Source organism: Xenopus tropicalis, chromosome 6 (assembly GCF_000004195.4).
Source record: "Xenopus tropicalis strain Nigerian chromosome 6, UCB_Xtro_10.0, whole genome shotgun sequence".
Taxonomy (NCBI): domain Eukaryota; kingdom Metazoa; phylum Chordata; class Amphibia; order Anura; family Pipidae; genus Xenopus; species Xenopus tropicalis.
In genome coordinates this window covers 122,762,603-122,786,827 of record NC_030682.2, presented here as the reverse complement: position 1 = coordinate 122,786,827, position 24,225 = coordinate 122,762,603, and the positions used below count along the sequence as shown (strand labels likewise).

At 36.2% G+C, this 24,225-nt stretch overlaps 1 protein-coding gene across 2 annotated transcripts in view; it reads right to left on the bottom strand.

The window, feature by feature from the left end:
- Positions 1-24,225, bottom strand: part of LOC100495973 (polyamine-modulated factor 1-binding protein 1) — a 263,073-nt gene that overhangs the window by 89,336 nt on the left and 149,512 nt on the right. For both annotated transcript variants that reach the window (XM_018095150.2, XM_018095149.2), the window contains exons 19-22: positions 22,702-22,891; positions 16,798-16,951; positions 5,916-6,083; positions 2,318-2,485 (exon numbers count right to left, since the gene is read on the bottom strand). In XM_018095150.2, coding sequence (XP_017950639.2) covers positions 2,318-2,485; positions 5,916-6,083; positions 16,798-16,951; positions 22,702-22,891 — 680 coding nt within the window. The remainder of the gene's footprint in view (positions 1-2,317; positions 2,486-5,915; positions 6,084-16,797; positions 16,952-22,701; positions 22,892-24,225) is intronic.

Below are 24,225 nucleotides of genomic sequence, written 5' to 3'. Positions count from 1 at the left end.
CAGAATTACAATGGGCTGAATTGAATAAAGCTTACAATCTGCATTAGATCAAATGGTTTCACCCCATAAGGGCTATAGGATAAAAAATATAAATACTTTTTATATACTAGATGAATTAGGCATAAGTGTAATGTTGCTATTTATTTATTTTTTGTAACTTGTTTATTGTCATAATAATAATAATAATAATACTATAATAATAATAATAATAATAATAATAATGCTTCAGAAGAATGTAATTACTCTCACATTTGTAACATCTCACATTTGTATTTACAATATTTTGCACAGTCTCATGAAATATAGTCGTTATGTAACAAATGCATAGTAATAAAGTAATAATAATAATAAATAATAAAGTTGAGCTTTATACTTTATACTTCTATAGAAGAATAGGTTAAAGTCTAAGCAAAAGCAGAATGGAAGAAAGTTGTAGGTTAGCAGCAATAAGAGGGGGAAAAGTAGAGAGTAGAAAGAAAAGAGAGTGATGTGGTCGCCTCGTTGTGCCTGGTTTATAACTAAGAGCAAGTATTTAGGTCATATAGTAGGAGACCCATGGTAACCAAGTAGCTATGAAATTGTTTTGTTTGTTATTTAGTGAGGAAGGCAATTCTTCCATAAGGTAAATATCATTAACGGTTTTTCGCTATTCTTCAATTGTTGGTGGGAATCAGGGAGCGTGCTGCTATCAGTAATTGAAGAAGTAGGCTATGCTCAAAATATTTCTCCTTAAAAGGAAAGTGTAAGAAAATAATTGAAGTTGGGGTTAAATTAATTTGGTTACCAGTGATCTCTTGACATTTTTTACTGAACTCGTTGCTATTTATTTTATATTGCCCACCAATTTATTTTATTTAAAAGGCATAAATTTACTGATGCAAAAAGTATCCTTAGAAGTAGAATGGTCAGCGCGATGAGGCCCAACATTTAATGGTGTAATATGTAAACCAGCCATCACACTGGGTTCTGGGATGTGAAAGTATATAGTATGGTCCAATATTAACAAAACCACCGTCCTATGAGACTTGTGAACCCTCATCCAGCCCCGTGTAATGGCTGTGTATCATTTCTAAGCATCAGACAGCTGGGGAGTGTGGGGAAGAGCACCAGGACTGACTGACACTTTCCGTTTTGAAGGGAGGCATTTTGCCTCTGATGCCAAACTGCTATTATGGAAAGCAGGGCTGTAGGCATTTATCAATACAAGCAGGCTGCATAATTAGCAAGTGGCATATCTATAGCTTGTGCTATGTAAACAAAGAGTGGTGCACGAGTCTCTGTGTGTCTGGAGAAAGAGTCCTTTATGGTTATGTTTGATGGTAATTGTACTGCTATGTCCCAGCTGGAGTGTCTCCTACCATTGAACCAAACATCAGTGGCATCGATGAGGGAAGCTTTCCAAGCAAAATGCAAAAATAGTGCAGCCCTATGGGGGATTACTTGTTGAGCGTCATTGCAATTATTTTATTATCTACTTTCATAAGTGTGTTGGGTCTATAGAACTAAGTCACATATGTGACGTGCAATTCCTCCATATAGCGTCTGATGGGCTGTTTAAATACATATGTTTAATAGTAAACCAAGATAATGCTATTGTCATTCCTCAGGGAATGGCACAGATCCCTATGCTGTATACGGTAAAGATGCAGAAAAAGATGCAAAAACGCATTTTGTTTTTGTATTTTCACGCAAACGAAAGAATAAAAAAAATCATGAAAACCTCTAAAATCACAAAGCAAAGAATGATCATGTTTTTTTTTCCATGACCAAAATCGTGTTTTTGCACAAAAAAATATGAATCATGAAAAAGAAATACGACCTTTAGCAAATGCCCCTCCCCCCCGTATCTATATAGGTATGTGTATCCTGGTAGGAACACAGCCTTATCACAGAAACAAACATTTTTACTGGAGTTTCTTATATTTTACCTTCAAGCTGGTACAGCAGGTCACATAGGGTCTAACATTTATATTTGTATGCATTGTAGCACGCTGATGAAAGACAGTGCTGGGAGTAGGAACAAACAAGCTTGGGACAATGCTCATATATTTTTGTGTCAAACACATGCAGAATAAGGCTAAAATACACATTTGTGCATTTTTCACCTTATTTTTATTATGCCACAATTTTCTAGTATGTTCATAGCAAAAAGTGATGTTTTATAGAAAGTATATGTGTAATTGTGTCATGGCATATGTTATATTACAATGAAACACCCATAGACAGGTGTGCGGTGTCATATTGTAAAAAGAAAGGAAGCAAAAAACATTTTGCAAAAATATGCTCACATTTAAAGCAGCAAATGATTGGACAATACCTGCTCAGTGTGATGGTTTATCTGCTTCTCTGCAGCAGCCAGATTAACATGGAGCATTTTGGACTGTGCTTCGACTTCTAAGAGCTCGTTTTGGGCACTGATGTATTTTTTTTGCGTTTGGCAAAGCTCTTCTTCTATTTCCTCTAATCGTCTCTGCTGTTCTTTCATCTTAAGAGAGGGAAACTGCATTATACTTTAAGAACAAATAAATTGCTTTCCAAATTTGCGAGATGTAGAAAAATCTTATTTTGTTATAACACTGGATATTGCAACTACTTCTGCTCTGCAAAATATTTCCCTATAAATATTTTAGGCCGTTATCCTGATTATACATGCCAAGGTGACTCCAAAAGAAGATTGGTTTTAAAAGGTTCTGTTCTTGCACAAAAAGGCTAATTCCCATTACCCAAACATAACGCATTGTGAAAAATGAAATCAAATGTAAATATCAGACAATAATGTGAAGATCAAATACTTTTGTAGTTATATGTTATATAAATATAGTAGATAACAGGGGTAATTTACAAAAGGGTGCAAAGTGAACAAAATGGGAGCCAATGGAGCACCTTACACCAGGAACACAGGCCTCTGTGCTCCAGAATGAAGCAAAAAATGCTGTTCTTGTATGAATTGTATGAATACAATACTTCTGGCACTGTATTATGAGTGACAGGCTGAGGGAGGTATATAGAACTGTATCTATTGCACCCTTTACCTGTTGTTAGTCATTTAGACACAAAGGTAAGGAATGATGGAGCGTGAAGACACCCAACTTGCTCCCACTAGCACTGCACTGTGCACCTCAAGACAGATTTTTAATCCAATGCAGGCTGCAGAGAGAAGCAAGGCCCAGTGCACAAGTCCTTAGTGAATGAGAACTAAAGGTCCTTTGTAACAGACTACTAATGAGTTATGCACAAACACAGCCAAACTTGGCCCAAACCTACTAATCCTTATGAACCAAACAGCAGTTTCCTCTTAGGGCAGCTGGAATAATGAAAGCAACCATCAGGTTCAATCCTACAGATCAGAGGTTTAGGGGAAACTTTTATAATAATTGCACTTCATCTTGATAGGATATTAGATATGTTACCTAAAACATGATGCCAACAGAAACACCAAATAAATAAATAATGGAATTTGCTAATGTCTGTAAGACATCAATGACTTTTGCCCTAACTTTTGGCGACACCCAAAGTTAAACAAATGTAAAGCAATATTTTGAAAATGTTGGTATTTTTTGATCAGAAGAAAAGGAGCATTTTAATTGGTTAAACTACCTCTTGGGTCTGTAATAAGCTAGCAATTTTTTTAAGCAGACTGAGGCAGCATTTTCAGTCCTAACTGCAGCATTTGGGGTCAGTTCCGTGCAGAAAGCAAAACCTTATTGGTTTATGATCGACTACGTGCCACTCTGAAGTGACGAGAGAACAGAGGAAGTAATCACACTTTTCGGTTTTACAAAATTCTGCAATATTTAGGCAGATGAAATGCTTTATTTCAGTTTTGCCGTAAGAAGATGAATGAAATGCGTAGACTCACTCACACACACCTGAATAAAATAAGTCTTTGCCTCTGACATGCTGGGCCATATTAGCCACATAAAATGGCTTACTCAAATCATATTATATCAGCTGGTTAAAATAACAAGCTTGCAGCTGCATATCTAAAGCTGGGATTCATTTTTTTCCCCTCCAATCTGGATTAATTATGATCATATAAACATATTTTTTATAGCACGTGCAAAGAAAGCAATTTAGACCGCATTTGTATAGTGTATACTGTATACATCCGGAATGCTGTTTATCAGTGTTTATTAAAAACCCATTGTGACTGAGAAAGAACATAGCTCTGAGGGAAAATGTTTTCAAACGCAAATGGCTGTTTTGCAATTTATTACTGTAAAGTTATATAATTAGTAGTTTGTTAAAAAAACACATGGAAAATAGACAAGAATAAAGAGAGAACACAATTTATTCTGTTGTTGCACATAGGTTGGTTCTTCCAAATGGAAAGATTTTAAAAAGCCATGGCACAATGGTATTCTAAATCAGTGAGGTCACCTTGGCACTGCATTCAAAACTCACTCGCTCTCCAGCAGCTGCTTCCCATTTACTTGAATGGGAAACATGTCATATATGGCTGCCATAGACTGGAGACAGATTTATAACTTGGAGATGGCAGGAGTGGCCAGCTAGATTAAGTGCCAGCTTTGGTAAATAACTTTGAGAAGGACAGCTTTGAACTAGTTGTATGGAGTACCCCAGGGGTCATACACTCAAGTACAAGATGGTAGCAGAGAGTTGTGGCGATATGATTATAAGGAAACTGGATAGGGTAACTATTGCCAGAACACTAAAGGTTACATAGAGTGTTGTGAATACTCTCCTGACAGTCAGAAAAGTTTTTACCAAACTGACACATTCATCAGTACAAACACCTGTCAGTTTAAAGCATTTGAGAACCATTATACTCTATTGGGTGTTAGAGGTCTGTGGCGACATTGAACTTTAACATCCTTCTAATCCAAATAATGAAACCCTTGTGCCCCTTAGCTCACAGTATGGTTGTAGATATATGGCCATCAGATTTGCACTGACATAGTTCCACAGGTATTTAAGATAACCTTTACCCCTGGCCTTTCTGTAAAGGGCCTTTGAAGAGCATCTTCAGTCATAGCTTTGGACTCCCTGGAGAAGGGGTAGACTCCAGTTTGGGAATCACTGTCTAGGAGGTATGTAACGTTGGGTATGAATAATATAAAACACACTATTGAAGGGTTATGTCGTACTGGGCCCTTTGGAGCACCACTATAATGTAGTGAGGTCATAATGACAAGGCTTATGTGGATCACATGCCAATGCCAACAGGGCAGCTGCAAATCTTGCCCCAAAAAGGGCACCAATACATCTTCAGCAACAACTGTAGGCTGCAAAGTGCTTTCCAATGAGAAGTGACACCCCCCCCCCACCCCCCGAGTGTTGCAACCCTTAGGGCTGGCTAAAAATGTGCCATATTCTTTAACAGAAACAGAGAGAAATGCACATAGCTATATAAATAAACAGACACAACACAAGTGATAGAGAGACAGAGTGATAAAAATATCTGTATACATAAACAGAGAGAGAGTCACAGACACAGTATATAAACAACAGAATATGAACAACATGTGCAACAGAGCTCATATCTTATCTTCAGCTCTGTCTTATATATTTGACTTATTCGCAGTGAACTAAGAGTCGTTTTATCACCAGCACATCATTTGTGCATGCACACTGCTACAGAGTGTGTTTATAAAATACAGCTTGCTTATATACACTGCAGATGACTGCCTTAGAATTTGAAGGTTGAATAGTTAAAAGTCCATAAAACACATACTTGGAATTTTTTACTCAATCATAATCATCTCTATGATTTGTATTAAACTATTTATATCAAGCTTAAGTATTTAATATGAAAGTTAAGGAAAGAATGTATTTCAATACATTATGATGTATAATGATGCTCGTGTACATAGAGTATATATACCTATGCAACATTATGCATACAAATATACACACATCCATATCTGAGTGTGCATTGGGAATCTTATCATTACCGCTTGGGCGTCCTTCTGCTTGTTCAGTCTCATTTTTTCTATTTTGGATTCCAAGCCTAAAATCTGATTCTTTAACTTTTCAGTATGTTTTTTCTCATCTTGGTAGCAAAGTTGTTCTTGGTTTAGTTCCTCACGCAAGCCTTTCACTAATTCTTCATAGTTTTCAGCCTACAAAAAAAAGCTTAAATCAAAACAGGATTCTTCTAATACTTTATAAGAAACAGTGATACAAACAAAGTGTTATAGTCCCTGGCACACAATAACTATTGTACTATTTTGGAAATCTGATTTAGCTGTTACATTTGACCTTTTCAGGCCCATATTTGTGCAAAGTTTTTTTAAATTATTATTATAAATATTAATGCAGAAGTCATCATATAGAAAGTATCACCAAAATAAGCACATTTGTTTATTCTCTCTCTAGAAACACACACAAAATGCATACATTTTAGGTGCCAAAATCGTATTTAACCAACAATGTTAGCAAGTGTCATGGGCTTGTATGCTATTTCTAGTTGTTTTGTATTCCCAGTTTAACGTTATTTCATGTTGGAGAGTCAGCAACACATTTTGTAGGGCTATTTATTCTGTTGTGGATACAAAGCTTGCTACTCTGTCTGCTAAGACAGACCTTTCAAAACGGAAGCTTCATCCCCTTGTGTGAGCATTGTGCCTGTTGCACCAGCACAGAAAGGGTATTAGAACAAAGAGGTAAAATAGTATCCTTTTTCTAAAGAGAGGAGTATGGAAATACAAAGCATAATGTAACAGAGGAGTGTGTAGTTTTGGGAGTCAGCAGATGAGGAAACACCTGGTACAAGCAATTACTAAAAATTCAATCCACCCTAAGTAAAATGAGCTATATTCCACTACAGAAGGGAGGCATAGAAAGTAACATTCCTCTCAGTAATGCCCTTTGGACTCTTATGGAACCACTAGCCCCACTGGATCTGTGCAGCTTGGAGGAACAATATCATCTATATACTGCAGTATACCAGCCTATGTGAAGATTGGCTACACAAGACTATCCGTGAGACACTATAGGTAAATCTTGCTGATTAAAATCACTAGAAAATCTTATCCCTGACCTCAAAGTTATCTTGTCTGATAAAACAACCATGTCATGGCTCAAAAAGGCCTGTTATAGCATGTCCTCAGCCTTTTACACTGTGAAACATACAGCTTCAGAATAAAGCAGAAAAGCATGTTGCATTCAAAATATTTGTAAAATGCGAATGCTGATGCAGCCATAAGAATTAAGAGAATGTATGATTTAACATATTTGATGAGTTCAAGTACAAAGCATGTAATTCATTGAAATGACTAGACAAAACATGAATGGAAATTCTCTATCAGCTACAAAAAAAAATGGGTTTTAGAATAGGAGATCAACATGTACATGTACAGTTGAAAGTATCTTAATCATGGGGTAATAATAATATCAGTAAACATACAGTATATTAGTTCTTTAAAGACAGTGGAACAAACAGTAAAGAGCAAAAAAGGCTCTAAGAGTGTAAAACATATATGTTTATATATTAACTATTTAATCAAAGTCTATTACCTAATAAATAAATCTTAGTCATCACCTTTTCACAAGACATTTTGCCATCCGAGCATGTGTGAAATATTTGAAAGAGGTTTGGGGATCCCCTATGTTCTATCAGAAGTGAGGTGGAAAAATTGGGGCAATATTTTTTTCTAATTCTATCCAATACATGGACAAATTGACATTATAGTTTGGAGGTATTATTATTATTATTATTATTATTATTAATAATAATATGTATTTTAAAAGTGCCAACATATTCCGCAGTGTTGTATAATAAGAAGGTTTATACAAGCAGAATTACATACAAAGCAACCAATAACTGATACAAGAGGTGAAGAGGGACCTTTCCAAAAGTGCTTACATTCTAGAAGCAGAAGAGGTTAAGACACAAGGTGTGGGAATGGGCAAGATTAGAATTAAGCAAGGAGGGAAATGTAGCACAGGGTATTGCTTTAATGAGTGTAAGCTTCTCTAAATAAATGTCCTTTAGTGATCTATTGATGGCAGAATGAACGTGGGGTAGAATGTGGGACAGAGCCTTTAGGAACCCCTACAGAAAGTTCTAAGGAAGAAGATGATGCTCTATTGTAATAGACACTAAAAGAATGGTTTGTGAGGTAAGATAAAAACCAGTTCAAGGCAGTGTCGTAAAGGCCAAGAGAACTGAGTGGCTGGAGGAGGAGAGGATGATCCATAGTGTCTAAAGCAGCTGAGAGATCAAGAAGTATTAGTATTGAGAAGTGTTCTGTGGCTTTAGCCAAAAAGTGATCATTAGTCAGTCAGGTAAGAGCAGCTTCTGTGGGGTGTTATTGTCTAAAATCAGATTGTAGGGGATCCAGCAGGTTACAGTTATAGAAGAATAGCGTCAGTCTGTTGTAAACTAGGCGCTCAAGTAGTTTCGAGATTAAAGGGAGCAGAGAGATAGGTCAGAGGTTCCCAAAATTGGAGGCTCTGATTACACAGGAATTAGCATTACATAGAGAGGTTTGGAAGGAATGGAATCAAGTGGACAGTAATAGTAATTTGGTAAGGTATTAAGTTACTGCTTGGTTTACACAATGTACCCACCATACTTTTTATTCCAATGGTATGGAAGTGCACATCACAGACTAACAAACTATTAACAAAGGTTAATTAAAGAATGGCTTTTCTTACTCAGCACTGCCAGCAGAGAGGTGTGCTAAAGAGAATACACTAGTGATATGGGCAAAACAAAAGGCTTAACATCAAAAAAGGATATGTTTGTTTAAACAGGACAACATGGGAAATGCCATATTTCTGAGGTTTCTGAATAATGGGTTTCCAGGTAATAGTTCCCATACCTGTATTATATTGTAATCTATGGTTCTTCCCAACAAATGGTAAACCGTTTTGGCTAAAAAACAAGATCAATAAGGCAAGATTTCCGTGTTACATTTATGCTGTGGAAGATGTGGCAATTTAGAGGTATTACCCTTGTACAATCAGGAAGTGCAGAGTGCCCAATTACAAGTTCATTGCTACTATAAAATTACATATCTGGCACGAGCACCAAAACCACCCACAGCTAGGCAATGGATCCCACAGCTCTACAAGTGATTTTATATACCCACAAGCACGTACAGTACCATTATTGTAATCCTGTGGATCATCAACATCACTACCAAGTATTCCTTAGCTAAGCAAGGGCCCAAGGCATTGCAATATGCTCCCTTTACATTTCCATTTAGAGGTTACATTGAGGTATAACAGTTCCTTATGGATGAGTGACTGGGTGATGAACATCTGACTGAGATTATGTGATGTATTATGAGCATTACAAATGTAAATAAGTAATAGAAATGTACCAATAAACAAAGCACATAAAAAGAAATAGAGCAGATTAAACCAACAGTGTGAAAACTAGAAAAGAAATGGAATAGAGAACAGAATCTTTAATGTGGAAATAATCTCCTTCATTGCCAGACCAAGGCTTAGATTTTACAGTACTATATTTTGAGGAATTTACTGTTGGATGATCCCTTATATAAATGCTGAGTTCTCTCACATAAACCTTAATTTACAAGGGAAAGGTCTGCTTCTGCTGACACCACAACGGAAAAATGATGAGAAGAGTAGCACAGAGGCATGGATGCGAAACAACTAAGCCTGTACAGTTACAGGTAAATTATCCCTAATTGCACCACCTATAAGTGAAGTATACAACTAATTATCTTTTTTCCTTCAGCTGTATGAAAATCAATATCCATAAGCCTCCCAATGAAACACGCGCTGCACGCTTCTGCAGGCTGCTAATGAATGCAAATGGTCTGACCTTTCATTGACAACACTGAATATTGTTCCATACTTTTACCATGAAAGCTGCTGTTATCAGCAATTCACTTCCAAACAAAGGAGAAAAGGAAGAGTGAAAAAGTGAACTAAAGGAATAAATAAGATGTTGACAGTGGTGAGGGGGAAAAACATGCACAAAACCTGCTCCTAAACTTTCTGCATCTCAAAGCCTTCACTTAATGAGGAGCATCTCAGTTGCATAATGAATTTATTTTATTCACAAAGCTTTTTGTCTGAAGAGGCTCTCGAATCATCATGTAGATACCAGTCTGCATAATTTTTGTATAAATATTGGAAAAATACTTCCGTAATTGGTTTCCACAGAAATTCACAGTCACTTTTCTCAAGAGCAGTGTTCTTTTAAAAACAAAGGTTAAGTGAAGAATGGCTTTTCTTAACCTCTATGCTGGCGGTGCTGAGTATTTATGCTAAAGAGAATACACTGGTGACACGGGAAAACCAAAAGGCTTATGTATTGGACATAGAAGGTTACCAACTACAGGTTAGGGGTCCATTATTTGGCTACTAAAACATTTAAACATTCAGAGAACCCAACATCGTTTGCCATTAATGTGGATTTATGCTAACTTAGGGGCTCCTGTTGCCATAAAATTATTTCCCCCATCAGAGTTGTGGGCATTTTTTTTTGTTGCACCCCCCCCCCCCAGCAGTAGGCCACCCACATTGGGGGCGTAGCCATGTTGTAACACAGGTAATTCATCCTTTCCCACGTCTGGTGGGGGAAATAATTTTAGTCTGACAGGTGCCTTTTAACATCAAATAAAGGGATTGTTTGTTTAAATAGGACAAAATGGGAACACCATACATTTCACAGGTTTCTGAATAATGGGCTTCCAGTAACAGTTTGTGTGTATAGATAGGTCAGTGTATGTTTGTGTGTGCTGGGTTTGCTTGGAAGGGTTGAACTTGATGGACTCTAGTCTTTTTTCAACCCTATGTAACTATACGTGTATTACACTGTAATCCATGTTTTTTCTTTCAACAGAAAGTGGGGAATGTACTTTTTACAGGAATTGTTTCAGAAAGGGGGTTGCTTAAACCTTGAAACACTAGAGAAATGGACAATACATTCAGGGCAGGACCAGTCTGACCATAACTGTAACAAGCAAATTTGCTTCTCTTACTATTGCGTCCTATGCTCCAAGGCGCGTTATTGCACATTTTTACATATAGCTCTCAAAATTGTGGGAAGTGTCATTTCTGGAGCTCGGCATTTGCAAGTGATCTTTAGGCACAGGCCTGAAATGCCTATTGCTGCAGCCTGTAGTGGTAACCCTGGAACTAATGCAAGGTTGTGCACAGTTCTATAGAACAGACTAGACTAGAACAGAGCAGACTGGAACAAATATGAGTAAGTTCAATGAGCATGTTTAAACGTTTAATGAATAAAGTCAATATAATATGCACCACGACTGCACCATGACTGCACACTGCCATCTTAAATAAGCCCTACAGTCTTTAAAATATAGCCCACACTGCCATCTTAAACGAGCCATATAGTCTTTAAAATAAAGCAAGCTGATAGCATGATACATGCAGAGATACATACAGAGATATATTTCATGCAACCCCTTGGCTAGATACTGGGCTTTTGGCCAAGCACTGTTGGCCTCTAATGGGTCTCATGGCCTTTAAAAAACGGCATGTGTTTTCTTGCTTATGTCTCATAACTAATATCTAGAGAGCAATAGAAATATGAGTTAACATCTTAAGCTAAAAGTTCCCAAAAATGAATCAAGCAACAATTAAAATAAGTAAAATTCAAGGCAAATATTAATTTTGGTAAGATAAAATCTATAGATATTGCAATGGATCATTTGATGGGTCTCTTTGTAGGAACAAGAGCTAAAGGACAGCTAAAGTATCCACATGAATATTGCCTATTGCACTTAAAATGAGATACATATACAGTAGCACATCTATCTACTCCTTCACATACAGCATGGTGCCAAAAGTCAAACAGTCAGGGAAATCTGGCTCAAGAGGCTACCCAGTGTCCATGCACAAACATAGGGCTTTTCCATGTAACACCATCTGTAAGGAACAGCCATAACTGGCACCTTATCTAACTTTGACCCGTGTCAAAGTATTTTAGAAGGGGTTACCTTTGGATCCAATAGCATCCTTACAGGATAGGAAAAGAGATGGGGACACCATGGTACACAGTTTTAGACTAGAGGTGCTGGGTTGCCAGGTATGTGTAGGGTCCTTTTTATAAGGCCTTACGTTAGTAAAACTGATTGAAATTTGCAATGTAATTTTTTAATTTCCGTTTTAAAATATATATTTCCTTCTGATATTTCAGATGTAATTCTATTTCAATTTTTTCTTTATAAAGAACTTCTAATTATTCATTTAAAAAAAAAATTTGCAAGTGCCAGTGGTAAGATTCAGTATCAGCTGGCACTCACTGGCTCACTTTAGGGAAGCTGACCAAAGTGACAGTGTAAGAAGTAAAATCCTGGGCTGACCTAGATTTTGACCACACAGTAAATTTTCTCTTAAATCTTTGGTTTCAAGCTGAACAAGCACATCGTCCTACTGAAATATGGATTGTCTAAACTGTACTGATCCTTTGGTTCAGTTGATGAGCCAAATAAACAGATCCTGAGGATTTTGGTTGCTTTAGACTTTAGGAAAGTCTATATCACTGGGGGTGTGGGGGGGGGGGGGGAAATACCAAATGTTAGGCACCCCCAGTGATTGTAATAGCTTACCTGATACCTCAGGTTGGTGTTTCTGTTAGCAAAAAACTTCTGTTCGGCGTTCACTCTACTGCACATGCGCCTACCCAAACCGGAATGAAAAGAAGATGGAAGAATCCCAAGAAGATGTCAACAAGGATCTTGTGCAGAAATACCCTGGGCTGGTGCAGTTTTTAGAGAACAGGAGGGTATCAGGTAAGTGATCTTAAAAACTAGACGGTGCCTAATATTTTGGCATCTACCAGTTATTTAAACTTTCTTTCTCCTTGAACTGCTGATCACCCAAAGAGGCCACACCAAATATCTTTTCATAGTGTGTCTGTCCAGATGGAAAAAGCTAAAGGTTTGCAAGATGTTCTGTTTAAACTACTCTTCAAGGCGCCCTCATATAAAACAATGGTATGATGGTCTGAGATTGACAACACTACCTAAATCTTCCACATAGTGTGCATCATTTTTAGCTATGTTTTTTTTTTTTAGAGGATTTAGTTAATGCTGAACAGACTTAAATGGTGTACTAGCAATTGTGTCTCAAGATGGTACTGCTGGCTTTTGTGTAAATAAGCACCACCACAATATTCTTCCTATAGCAGCTAACAGACAGTTATTATTGTGCCCTTCACAGCTTGTTCCTGCGAGGGCCATTAACCAGAATGGAGAACTCAACCCACTCTATTTCCAGTGTCAGGTGCTTGTTCCAAGAGCCCTTGCCTTCTCATGGATCATTAGACTAGAAATTTCTCTTGCAAGATCTGCATAACTGCAAAAGTAAGTCAATATTAAAACAACATATAAAAGGGCCACATCCCATTGAGGGCAATGGCATGCAAGGCTTTTTGAAGAGACATTAAAACAGAGTGGATCATTATATGTTTTTTTTATTATATGATGGCAATAGAAATGTAACCTGTATCGACCAACAAGTCCTAGTGGTCTATAGCACCTATTATTATTTTTGTATGAGCTGTACATCCACAAAAATGTACACTGCCTTGCAGCTCATTACTAATATTCATCAGTTTAGTTATCTATAGACATTATTGTACAATAAAAAAACTATCCATTATCTGATTTGCATGATAAATAACAATGGCAAATAATTCTTTGCAGAAGTCCTAAGTGGTTTCTGAGATATAGTTCTATACTACTAAGCAGGCATGGCAACTGCTCTCTTTATAGGCCCAGAGTGCCAGTGACTCTAAGGGGGGCCAATGTACCAATGCTAACATTTCAGAAATAGTTACAAATAGAAAATGAATGTAAACGTGCTTAGAGATGCACCTTAGGGTTCCATCAATTTATCCTCTTTAAATTAACCTGGTAACAAAATTAGATTGAATTGCCATTTGTAATGCTATGAGTATTGTGTTTAACACCACACCTAGCTTGAATGCTTTAAAACTCCACTACAAATGAAAAAATCAAATGGTACCAAGCTGTATGTGAATGAATAACATTATAAATTCAGGCACGTTGCCCTCACTGTTGTAGTACCACAACATTCTATTACAGCACATACAAATAAACATTGCCTGAGTTGTGAGTAAAGAGTGGGGCTTACTGCATATTAAAAATGGAAGGGCTCCAGGCTAACCTTTTATTTGTGGAGAGATCCCCCTTCTTATTCTTGCAAGACTTTAATGTTCTGAATGATTCCTTGTTACATCTTACTTAGTATTGATCTGGCAGGCATCCCTACCTATCCTTTACCCAGTGTGGTCACTGAACAGTAGAAAGGTTCAATAGGAAGATCAGCTTCTCATCCACTTTTTCTCGAAAGCAATTTGTATTATGGATTTATTTTAATAGTGTACAGTGGCAGTTGCTGTTTTTACTATTGAAAACTGGTTTGATTATCTGACCTTGCTTACTTTATCTTTTTAGGTTCTGTGCACAGGCTTTAAAACGAATCGATAGACGGGAATTCCTACACAGCATTATGCCGAAATCAATCTCAATTCAGTCTTATTTATACTTTCCTTGCATGGTTCAATCTCCTTTCTCTCCTAATTGTTTCTGCATTTTTTAATAAAGCATTCCTGGTTACAGAATAACGCACACAGTTTTGCCAGCTCAATCATTTCAGAATTTCTCTGGGTAACGGTAAAATTAACTTAAATCCTCCTGCAAAGTTGTTCTCAATTTGTATTCCAAGGGAGTACAAACCGGCAATGGATAATGACCTTTTTTGTTCACTCACTATATAGCACGATAAATATTCATCATTCCCACTCACAGTTCTCACATTATTACTGTTCTTTGAGCCCCTGAATACAATGCTGTTAAAAACAGTATATATATATATATGTATGTATGTATGTGTGTGTGTGTGTGTGTATGCTGCTAGATAGATGATAGATAGAGCACATTTTCCTTTTAGATAACTCTAGAAAATTGCAATGGATCCACAGTAATACAAGAAGCAAAAGAAAAAGATTTTCATGTGTTATTGTAAAGCTGGTTTTTCGGGTTGGTCAGAGAAAACATTTGACTTGAACCCCTAAACTTGGGAGAGGCGCAGCACCCTTGGTCAGAACACTTGAGGGGGCACAATCTTTTCAGGTCAGGCTCTTTGACGCTGAAAACTCAAGTTTGTCGCAATTTATTATGGAATAAAATACGCCGGCAAAAACCTGTTGAGGTCTATGTACTTCTATGTACTTCTATGTATGTAGAAGTCAATGGCAGGTGTTCCTTTTAGAACTAGAAGATCTTTTTTTGCTTTATGGTTTTAGAGGTTTTCTGGGAGGTTTGACACTGGCTTTTGTGTGACAATACAAAAAGTTGCATTTTTCGTGCGACAAGTTGAAAAAAGTTATGGTTTTTGCAACTTTTCTGCGATTTGTGGTGGCAAGGAGCAGGCAGTTACCAGGAGCAGCAAAAAGACACCTCTGGTAACTTTAAGAGTCAAATTTCTATTCTTTACAAGGGAAATTTGGCTCTACTAGTGCAGAGAGCGCAATAGCAATGCGGCCCCCTCTTGACCCATTCCAATGCTAAAGTCCTAGGCACGGAGTGGGAGAGGGGGGCTGCAGCAGTCCGAAAATCAGTGCTGCTTACATTATATAAATTATTTAAACTTTTTTCAATTCTGGAATTAACAATCACAGCAAGCCAGCAACACCATTTTGTGGATACAATTATTAAGGTAAGCTTTCTGTCATCCCAAAATCTTCTGTATGTGCCAGACTGGGGTACCTAATGCCTATTCACAGATTACACAATAAAAAACAGTAAAGAGGAAGGGAGAATGTGAGATGTGCAGTAACATCTAGGAAGTACAGAATGGAAAGTGAAAGTAACTGCCTGCCCCACTTCTATGCCAGAGGGATAAAGGGGTAGCAATATAACTGACAGATCAGATTTAGAAAAAAAACAAAAACATTTATAACAGTAAAAATGTTTTTTTTTTTTTTTTTTTAAAAATGAAAAAAGAGCTTGAGTTTCATATTTAATTTGGAAAGGACTTTTAAAATACAGCTTTTTGTGTCTCTGTGACAGGTCCCCATCAACCAGGCTATTGCCACTCTTTACATATTGATTCTATTGTATCAAAACCATTTTAGAGGCATATTTATCAATAGGTGAAGTCAGAGTTCTCCATTTAATAAATACACCTCTAAACTGAATAGAGAGTGATAGAATTTTTCTGTGGTGAGCTCTTGTTTCACACTTTGATAAATCAGCCCCATTGCATTAATAATAATGGTGTTGTTCCCAATCTCCTGTATAGTTATTCTTTTATTCCCTTCTCCTTCTCCTCTTTGTCTAGTGGGTTTTTACTAAGTTCTAACAATTCTTTCATACATATCGCTTCATAAGTGAGACTAAAGGATTCTCACTTAATGCAAATGATCCGCCTTACACTTAACTGACTGCATAATCTTATACCTTTCTAAATATTATATTTTTTAAATCCATAATTGCCACCTATACTGTAGCTACAATGTTTTATTCTCTTTCACCCACACCTGTAATGATAACACCCTAATATTTCTATATTTCTTTGTTCTCTGGTACACATTAGGTCTCCAACTACCAAAGATGATTATTTTTCACCCAAATCATCAACCCAAAGCTTCTTTTTTTAACCAATCCATCTCCAAATCTCAATAAACAAATTCAAGTTCTCCTTTGTTTTGTGTTTCCTTTTGTTTATAAAGAATCCAGCCTGTCACCTCAGTAATGTCCACCACCACGTACAGAACTGTACTTTTATAATAGTTAATAGGAACTCTAATCTACATAGCACAATGTGCAGCAGGTGTCAAGAAAAATAAAGGTCATTTACCTGGAGCTCCAAATTCCTAGCATGATCCCTGACAGAGGCCAATTCTGTCTTGAGCTTGTGATTGGCTTGTTGAAGTGGCAGGGTTTCCTGAACAGTATGTTGATGCTCTGCCTTTAATGTTATTAATTCAGCCTTCAATTTGTCAAGCATTTCTCTAAGAGAGAGGGAAAGGGGGAAAGGTCAATATATAAGCTACATTGTGATGGAATAAAAAAATAACCATGCTACATAGATCCTAAGTGAACAGTTCAGATTATGTTTCCTTAACTCATTTCCAGCTGGAGCAAAAATTTTCTTCTCTACATGATAAATCACATCTTTTACTAATAGTAAAGTTTGATAATAATTTGGGCAACATATGAGGAACATATGGCTAATAGTAAGTCAGTAGGGCAGGGTTTCAGCATATAGGAGGCGTATACTTGGTCTCTACTACAGTGATTATTATTAGAATGTGTTTAATATTTCTATCAAAGCAGGCAGTTGGGGACAGTGACCAGCACTGGGCATATCACTGACTGACAAAAAGGAAGACTAAATAGGCATATACAGCCTAAAAGTCTGAGCATTCTGTTCAATGAGTATTTTGATATAGTTCAAGAATTATCAGTTTGCATTTCTCGAAAATGTACAATCAATCTTTAGCACAGTTATAATATAACTCAGTTATTACATATCTGTGTATCTAACAGCTGTTTGAGCACATTATAATAACTGGGAGGGTAAGGGTTAGGTAGCCCTTCACTTCTACTGGTGGTTTCAAAGCAAGAATGAGTTAGTTAAGACAAGTTAAGTTAAGTCAAACACTGTGTCCAAATGGATGTTTTGGACTGCTCTCATTAATATTATGCATTTAACAAACACACAGTCTTAGTGAATGGGAAAACAAGATCTCCAACCATCTTTGCTACTACTGTACTATAGTGGACGCAGTGTGACTGTTGAAGTTGTGTTGAAGCTGAAAAAAAAAGTTTTTGCACATTTTTCCAACTTGATCCTTAAAATTTCAATGGTTGAATTCCAGCACTGCTTTGCTGCAACGTCTGCTTCAACTGTTTTCTTCTCACTTCTCACAGTTTTGAAAGAGCGTCAACGTCGACTTAGGCAAAAAATATCATTGAAATTTGTTCAAGAGCTCAGACCTGTCGAGATCCCATAATTTCCTATGGGAGGATAAAGAACTTCTATTTGGCAATGTGACAGGTGAAATCATCAATATTGTACTACCCGGCAATAATCTAGTCAGAGTTGTTAGAGCAATATTGAAATAATGGGATTTGAATTACATTTTAGTACTTTGATAACATTTCTGTTACAACTCCGACAACGACTTCCCTTCCCTCCGACTTTGTATCGACGGAAAACATTGATGTACAGCTGAGTAGTTATCATGACTACTTTGCAGCTTTATAAATAGGCTACTAAGTATTGATAGATGGGGAGGAGGGGGGCATCACACTAAGGCAAATGTTCCCCATAAATAATTTAGCCCCATAAAAGAACATATTATTTACTGTTAACAAACAATGTAATCAAATATAAGGGCAAAGTCTGCACATGTATATACATAGCATTATAAAGAGAATAGAGCACTGCATAGTATACTTATTTATTACACACATATGAATATTTTATGACACCAAAAGGCTGAGCTAATGCCTCGTTGGCAAATGAACTAATTAATTAAAAGAATTTGCTGTTGATGTTTATTAGTTAAAAGGGGTCTGAGGCTAAACACTGAAATATGAAGGAAGAGGTTTATTATTAGAATTATTATATTATCATTAAAGGCATGGGATCTGCTCTCCAGAAAGCTCTATAGGAAGCCTATATATCATAGACTCAATACTAATCTAATCATTTTCATTTTTAAAAATGATTTCCTTTTTCTCTGTAGTAATAAAACAGTACCTTATACTTGATCCCAACTAAGATATAATTACCCCTTATTGGGGGGAGAACAGCCCTATTGGGTTTATTTAATGGTTAAATGATTCCCTTTTCTCTGTAATAATAAAACAGTACCTGTACTTGATCCCAACTAAGATATAATTACCCCTTATTGGGGGCAGAACAGCCCTATTGGGTTTATTTCATGGTTAAATGATTCCCTTTTCTCTGTAATAATAAAACAGTACCTGTACTTGATCCCAACTAAGATATAATTACCCCTTATTGGGGGCAGAACAGCCCTATTGGGTTTATTTAATGGTTAAATGATTCCCTTTTTCTCTGTAATAATAAAACAGTACCTGTACTTGATCCCAACTAAGATATAATTACCCCTTATTGGGGCAGAACAGCCCTATTGGGTTTATTTAATGGTTAAATGATTCCCTTTTCTCTGTAATAATAAAACAGTACCTTGTACTTGATCCCAACTAACATATAATTAATCCTTAGAGACAAAACAATCCTATTGAGTTAGATTAATATTTAAATGATTTTAATAGACTTAAGGTAAGGGGATACAAATAACAGAAGGATCTTTTATCTGGAAATCCCACACCCCAAGCATTCTGGATAACAGGTCTCAAACCTTGTATTATTATTATTCATAATTATAATAATACACACCATTAGACTTGAGGTATTGACATCCAAATTACTGAAAGATCCCTTATCCAGAAAACCCCACGTCACAAGCATTCTGGATAAAAGACACAAGATGTATTATTATTGTTATTATCAATATAACATATATATATATAATACACATGAATGTACATTTGAAAAATATTTGTATATTCATATGTGTTGATGTACAATAACATTTGAAATTCTGTTCTGTGTCCCCCTTTTTTTTTTCCATATGCACATTTATGAAATAATCCATATTTTTCATGGGTAGAAGGGAAAAAAAATCAATATTCAAACTTCAAATCAAGCATAAAGTTTTATCTTTAAGTAGTTAAATGATTAAGTAGAAGAATCACATTTTCATAATGCTCCAGTTCAGAGTTTAAATGTCTAAATTATTTTGCAATGGAGCCTTGCAAATATAACTATGAAAAGCAAATCAATAAAATGTCTATTCCTATCCATTCACCGGGGACCTCAGCTGTACAGCCGCACGAAAATCAATGCAACAAATTATTACGATTTCCAGGCACCCAGTAGAAGCTCCGGACAAGTATTTTACATGAAGCCTGTATGTGTGGAGCATTCAGCCCTGATGGTAATGTACAGCACTAATCATTAGGGCACAGTTCTGTACAGCAAACACACACACACATACACATATCTAACACTGTTTAGCAATAACTGTATATATTATATATATATTTTTTTCTATTTTTATTATGAAGAACTCTTCTATCCCTTATTTAATTGTTCTGGGTAATAATAAAAAATGGCCTCCTGGAAATGTTATGTACAGTATGATAGAAAGCCATTCTCTCTAGAAGAGGCCACATACACATTTAACAATATTGCAGTATTTGTGTCTTAATAGCCTTGCCTATAGTGTTTTATTATTATTTTTTTTTTATAAACCTGAACATATATACATTTGAATATGAGACCCAGTGGTATAGAATGTATTAAATGGAAACCTGTTATTCAGAATAATCAGCATTGTGACAATGCCATTCCCCACAGTGTAATGTTGAAATAGCAATTCTTCATTGTTGACCAATTCTATGTAACAATAAAGTAGTGATGTGTATACAGTGATAACTAACCTGGCATATATCCATGCTTAGGAAAAACATGTGCATTTTTCTTTACATCTTTTAATGAATTAACCACTGTATTCTAAATTATAGTACAGGTATGGGAACGCTTGGGACCTGGGCTTTCTGGACAAGGGATCTTTCTGTAATTTAGATTCCCATACCTTATACAGTATCTACTGAAAATTAACAATTAACCCAATAGGATTGTTTTGCTCCCCATAAGAAATTATATCTTAGTTGGGAACAAGTACAAGCAACTGTATTATTATTATAGAGAAAATGGAATAATTTTTAAAAAATGTAATTATTTGATTACAATGGAGTCTATGGGAAATGGCCTTTCCCTAATTTGGATAACAGGTTTCCAGATAACGAATCCCATACCTGTAATATCTGTTATCCAGAAAGCCCTAGGACATAAACATACTGGATAACAGTCTCCATACCTAAAAATATACATATATAAGTATTGAAATATGCACGCAATTTTAATTTTACTTCCATTTCATTGCCAGTTAAGGCATATAGTAGCATGGTTAGGGGGTTTATACTTTGGACTTATGTTTTATTTAAAAAAAAAAATTCTATTTGAATAGAATATTTATCAAACGAGTGTCCCTGATGAACTCCCAATACTATATCATCAAATAGGAGGGGTGTCTCATAGAACACTGAACTTTAACCACTTACCTTCCGACATTCTTCAGCGCCAGCAGTCAGGGACCTGACAACTAATGCCGTAGAATTGACATTTTTTGGATCTTTGTGTGCTCCGCATGTTTCCTGGTGACACGTGGTGCAGCAAGATGAAAGCACCCTGGCAGCCAAAGCGTTAAGGGGCAGATGTGTGTAAAACACCTGATCTGTGTTTGTAGTTGCTCGACCTACAGACCCCTCCTGATCTGTGTTTGTAGTTGTTGGACCTGCCCCCCCCCCCTGCAAATGTTATGGCTATAGAAGTAGTCACCCTTTATTTTTGGATTCAATTAAGTAAATCTAATATTCATGCATTGCTCAATCATATAACTTTCAGCTGCTCGTAAGGCATCAGAAAGCAATTTAAAACATTTGCCATGTTGGAACGGGTATAGTATGATAAAGCAGAACAAGGGAACCTTAAAATGAGATAGAAGCTTTGCACAGAAATAATTGTGTTATGGTTGTGGCAGAAAGGCTTTGGACACTTAAGAAATTAAATTAGCACAGCTACCAAAAACACAAACATAAATACATTAGATTGAAATTACTGGTATATATATATATATATATATATATATATATTACAAATATCATCCTGCTGTAAGCATAACAGGTTAATGCCAGTTCTTTTACACTGGTTTTGTTATACTGCATTTTGAAACACATAGAACAAATACAGATGCAGATAAGTGCACATTCATGTATTTATTTGGCATATTGTTAGAGCTACGAGTGCGGTTTCAAAGTCACATTTTAATAAAGGAAAATTAACTTTCATGTTTTAATGTTTAAATGAACTCAATGAAACATTTTAAAGCAAAAGAATAATGTAGTGCTGACTGTATATTCTGCAACGTGTGCCTGACTGATATAAGCCCCAGCATTTAAATGAGGCCCTTGCCTGTCTCAGTTCACTCTGTCGCTACGGATTAAGTGAAAAAGATGCCTATTTTTGGACTCTCTTTATATTCACAGGGCAACAGGAAAGAGATTTAAACTCAGCATTTGGTATAATTTGGTACCATCTCGCTTAGAGTCAACTGCTTTAAGGAAGAAGAGGAGACAATAAGAGCCATATGTAACCTTTGTCCTCTCTGGTGTTGGAAAATTAAGACTTTTGCTCCACAGCTCTGCCATTGAAGACTTCTAAAAAGAATGCCGACACCTTGCACATTATTACATTTTTTTTTCCAAGCAGGGGAGAGAAATAACGGTTTGAAACACAAATGCAGTTTGCACACACACTCTCAATGTGTATACAGAAAAATGTACTGCCCCATACAATAAATAAAGGTATAGGCTGGGTATAATTTCATGCAATAGACAAATAGCAGCAGTAGTGGATGCTGTATAATACACTTATGCCACATCTTTTACTTTAACACCACACTTATTTTAAAGATTTAATTACAGATACCAGAACACTACAGAACCAAACTAAATCAAAATGAATCATTTGCACAATGGCATGTACAAGTAGCAATTAAATTGCCTTTTTTTTTTACATTCAAAAGAAGTGACCACTCACTTGTATTCTCTGTTTTCCTCATGTGAGACAGCGAAACGTTCTTTTAGGGTCTTCAGGTCCGTCTGGCATTTTCTGCTGTTCTGTTCCTGGCGAACTGTTTCAGCTATTTGCTTGCTTAGCTGCTCTTGAGTTGCTTTCGAGCTTGTTTCCAAGTATAGAAGTTTTTCTTCTTGGCTAACAAGTTCCCGAGCTATAGGATACCAAGGAATCATAGCGTAAAATATTATTAAGGCAAAGTCAAAATTTAAAGTTGATGCAAATCCCAGCAAGCCCTCACCTCAGTATCAGTTTGCTAAATTCTGGGTGCAGGTACAGGGTGTAGGTGCTTTAACATAAGTAATACATTCATTTAAGACATCCTTATTGCTGTTTTGCATTTACTTTGCAAGTATACATACTTAAGTATATATATATATATATATATATATATATATATATATATATATATATATATATATATATATATATATATATATATATACATACACACACACACACACACATATATATACACACACTCACATATAAACATTTATTCATTGGATAATAAAACAAAAGAACATAAGTTGGGTTTTCTTTTTTTTTTAACACCTATTTTGGTCTTACATACCAGCTGAGCAATTTCAAGGTCAACCAATAGATGGCGCTCAGTTATCAGTCCAAAGCTGTACCAGACAGACACTGGCAGGTCTTTTCCTCTACAAAAATAAGTGATTTTAAGACAAAGACATTTCCCTTTGTTCTCTGTTGACCGCAGTCCAAAATGATATGTGGGGATGATTTGAATAAAGTAAGGGCTTCCTAAAATTTTACAAAAATAAATAAATATGTAATAGTAATAATAATGATAATAATAATACTGTCCTCTGCTTTATCAGTAGATGTAAGGGGATCATATAATGATAATTAATCTCAGAAGAGGATAAATGTATTAATTTGTGTGCATAAAGCCCTGTGCAAAAAAATGCAAATTGATAGGACAGGACAGGTCTGTGTGTTCTGGAAATTAAACAGCACTCGTGAAATTAATGGAGATTAAGAAAAAGGCAAAATTGGGATATTGTAATGGCCAATAAACAAATACAAGTACTATTTTTTGTATTTTTTTTTTAATTGTTTGCATTTTTCTTTGCAAGTTTGCACACTCCCTCGGATAGTGATAACCTGCTAAAGACTTGCCTATTGATCCAAGGGCCTCCTGCTTTTTACTGAACTTGCCCAAAGGCATGAGACAAGCATCTTAACTTAGTGAATTATCATCATCCATCTTGCAGAGGTAGATAATATATAACTTTATATCTCAGGCATCGGGCAGGCGACGGTGGCACACTTTACATTCCTTAAAGATTTATCATGCAGATGCGTCCCATAACACAGCGTTGGGAGAAACACATTCAATGCAAATTTAAAGAACGTCCATATGTCAAAGGCAGCTGCAAATTTCTACATGTGTTTGGTGTCTATAGACGATTCAATATCCATGTATACATTTTGGTAATGGGGCACCCTCCTGCCAAATGTGGC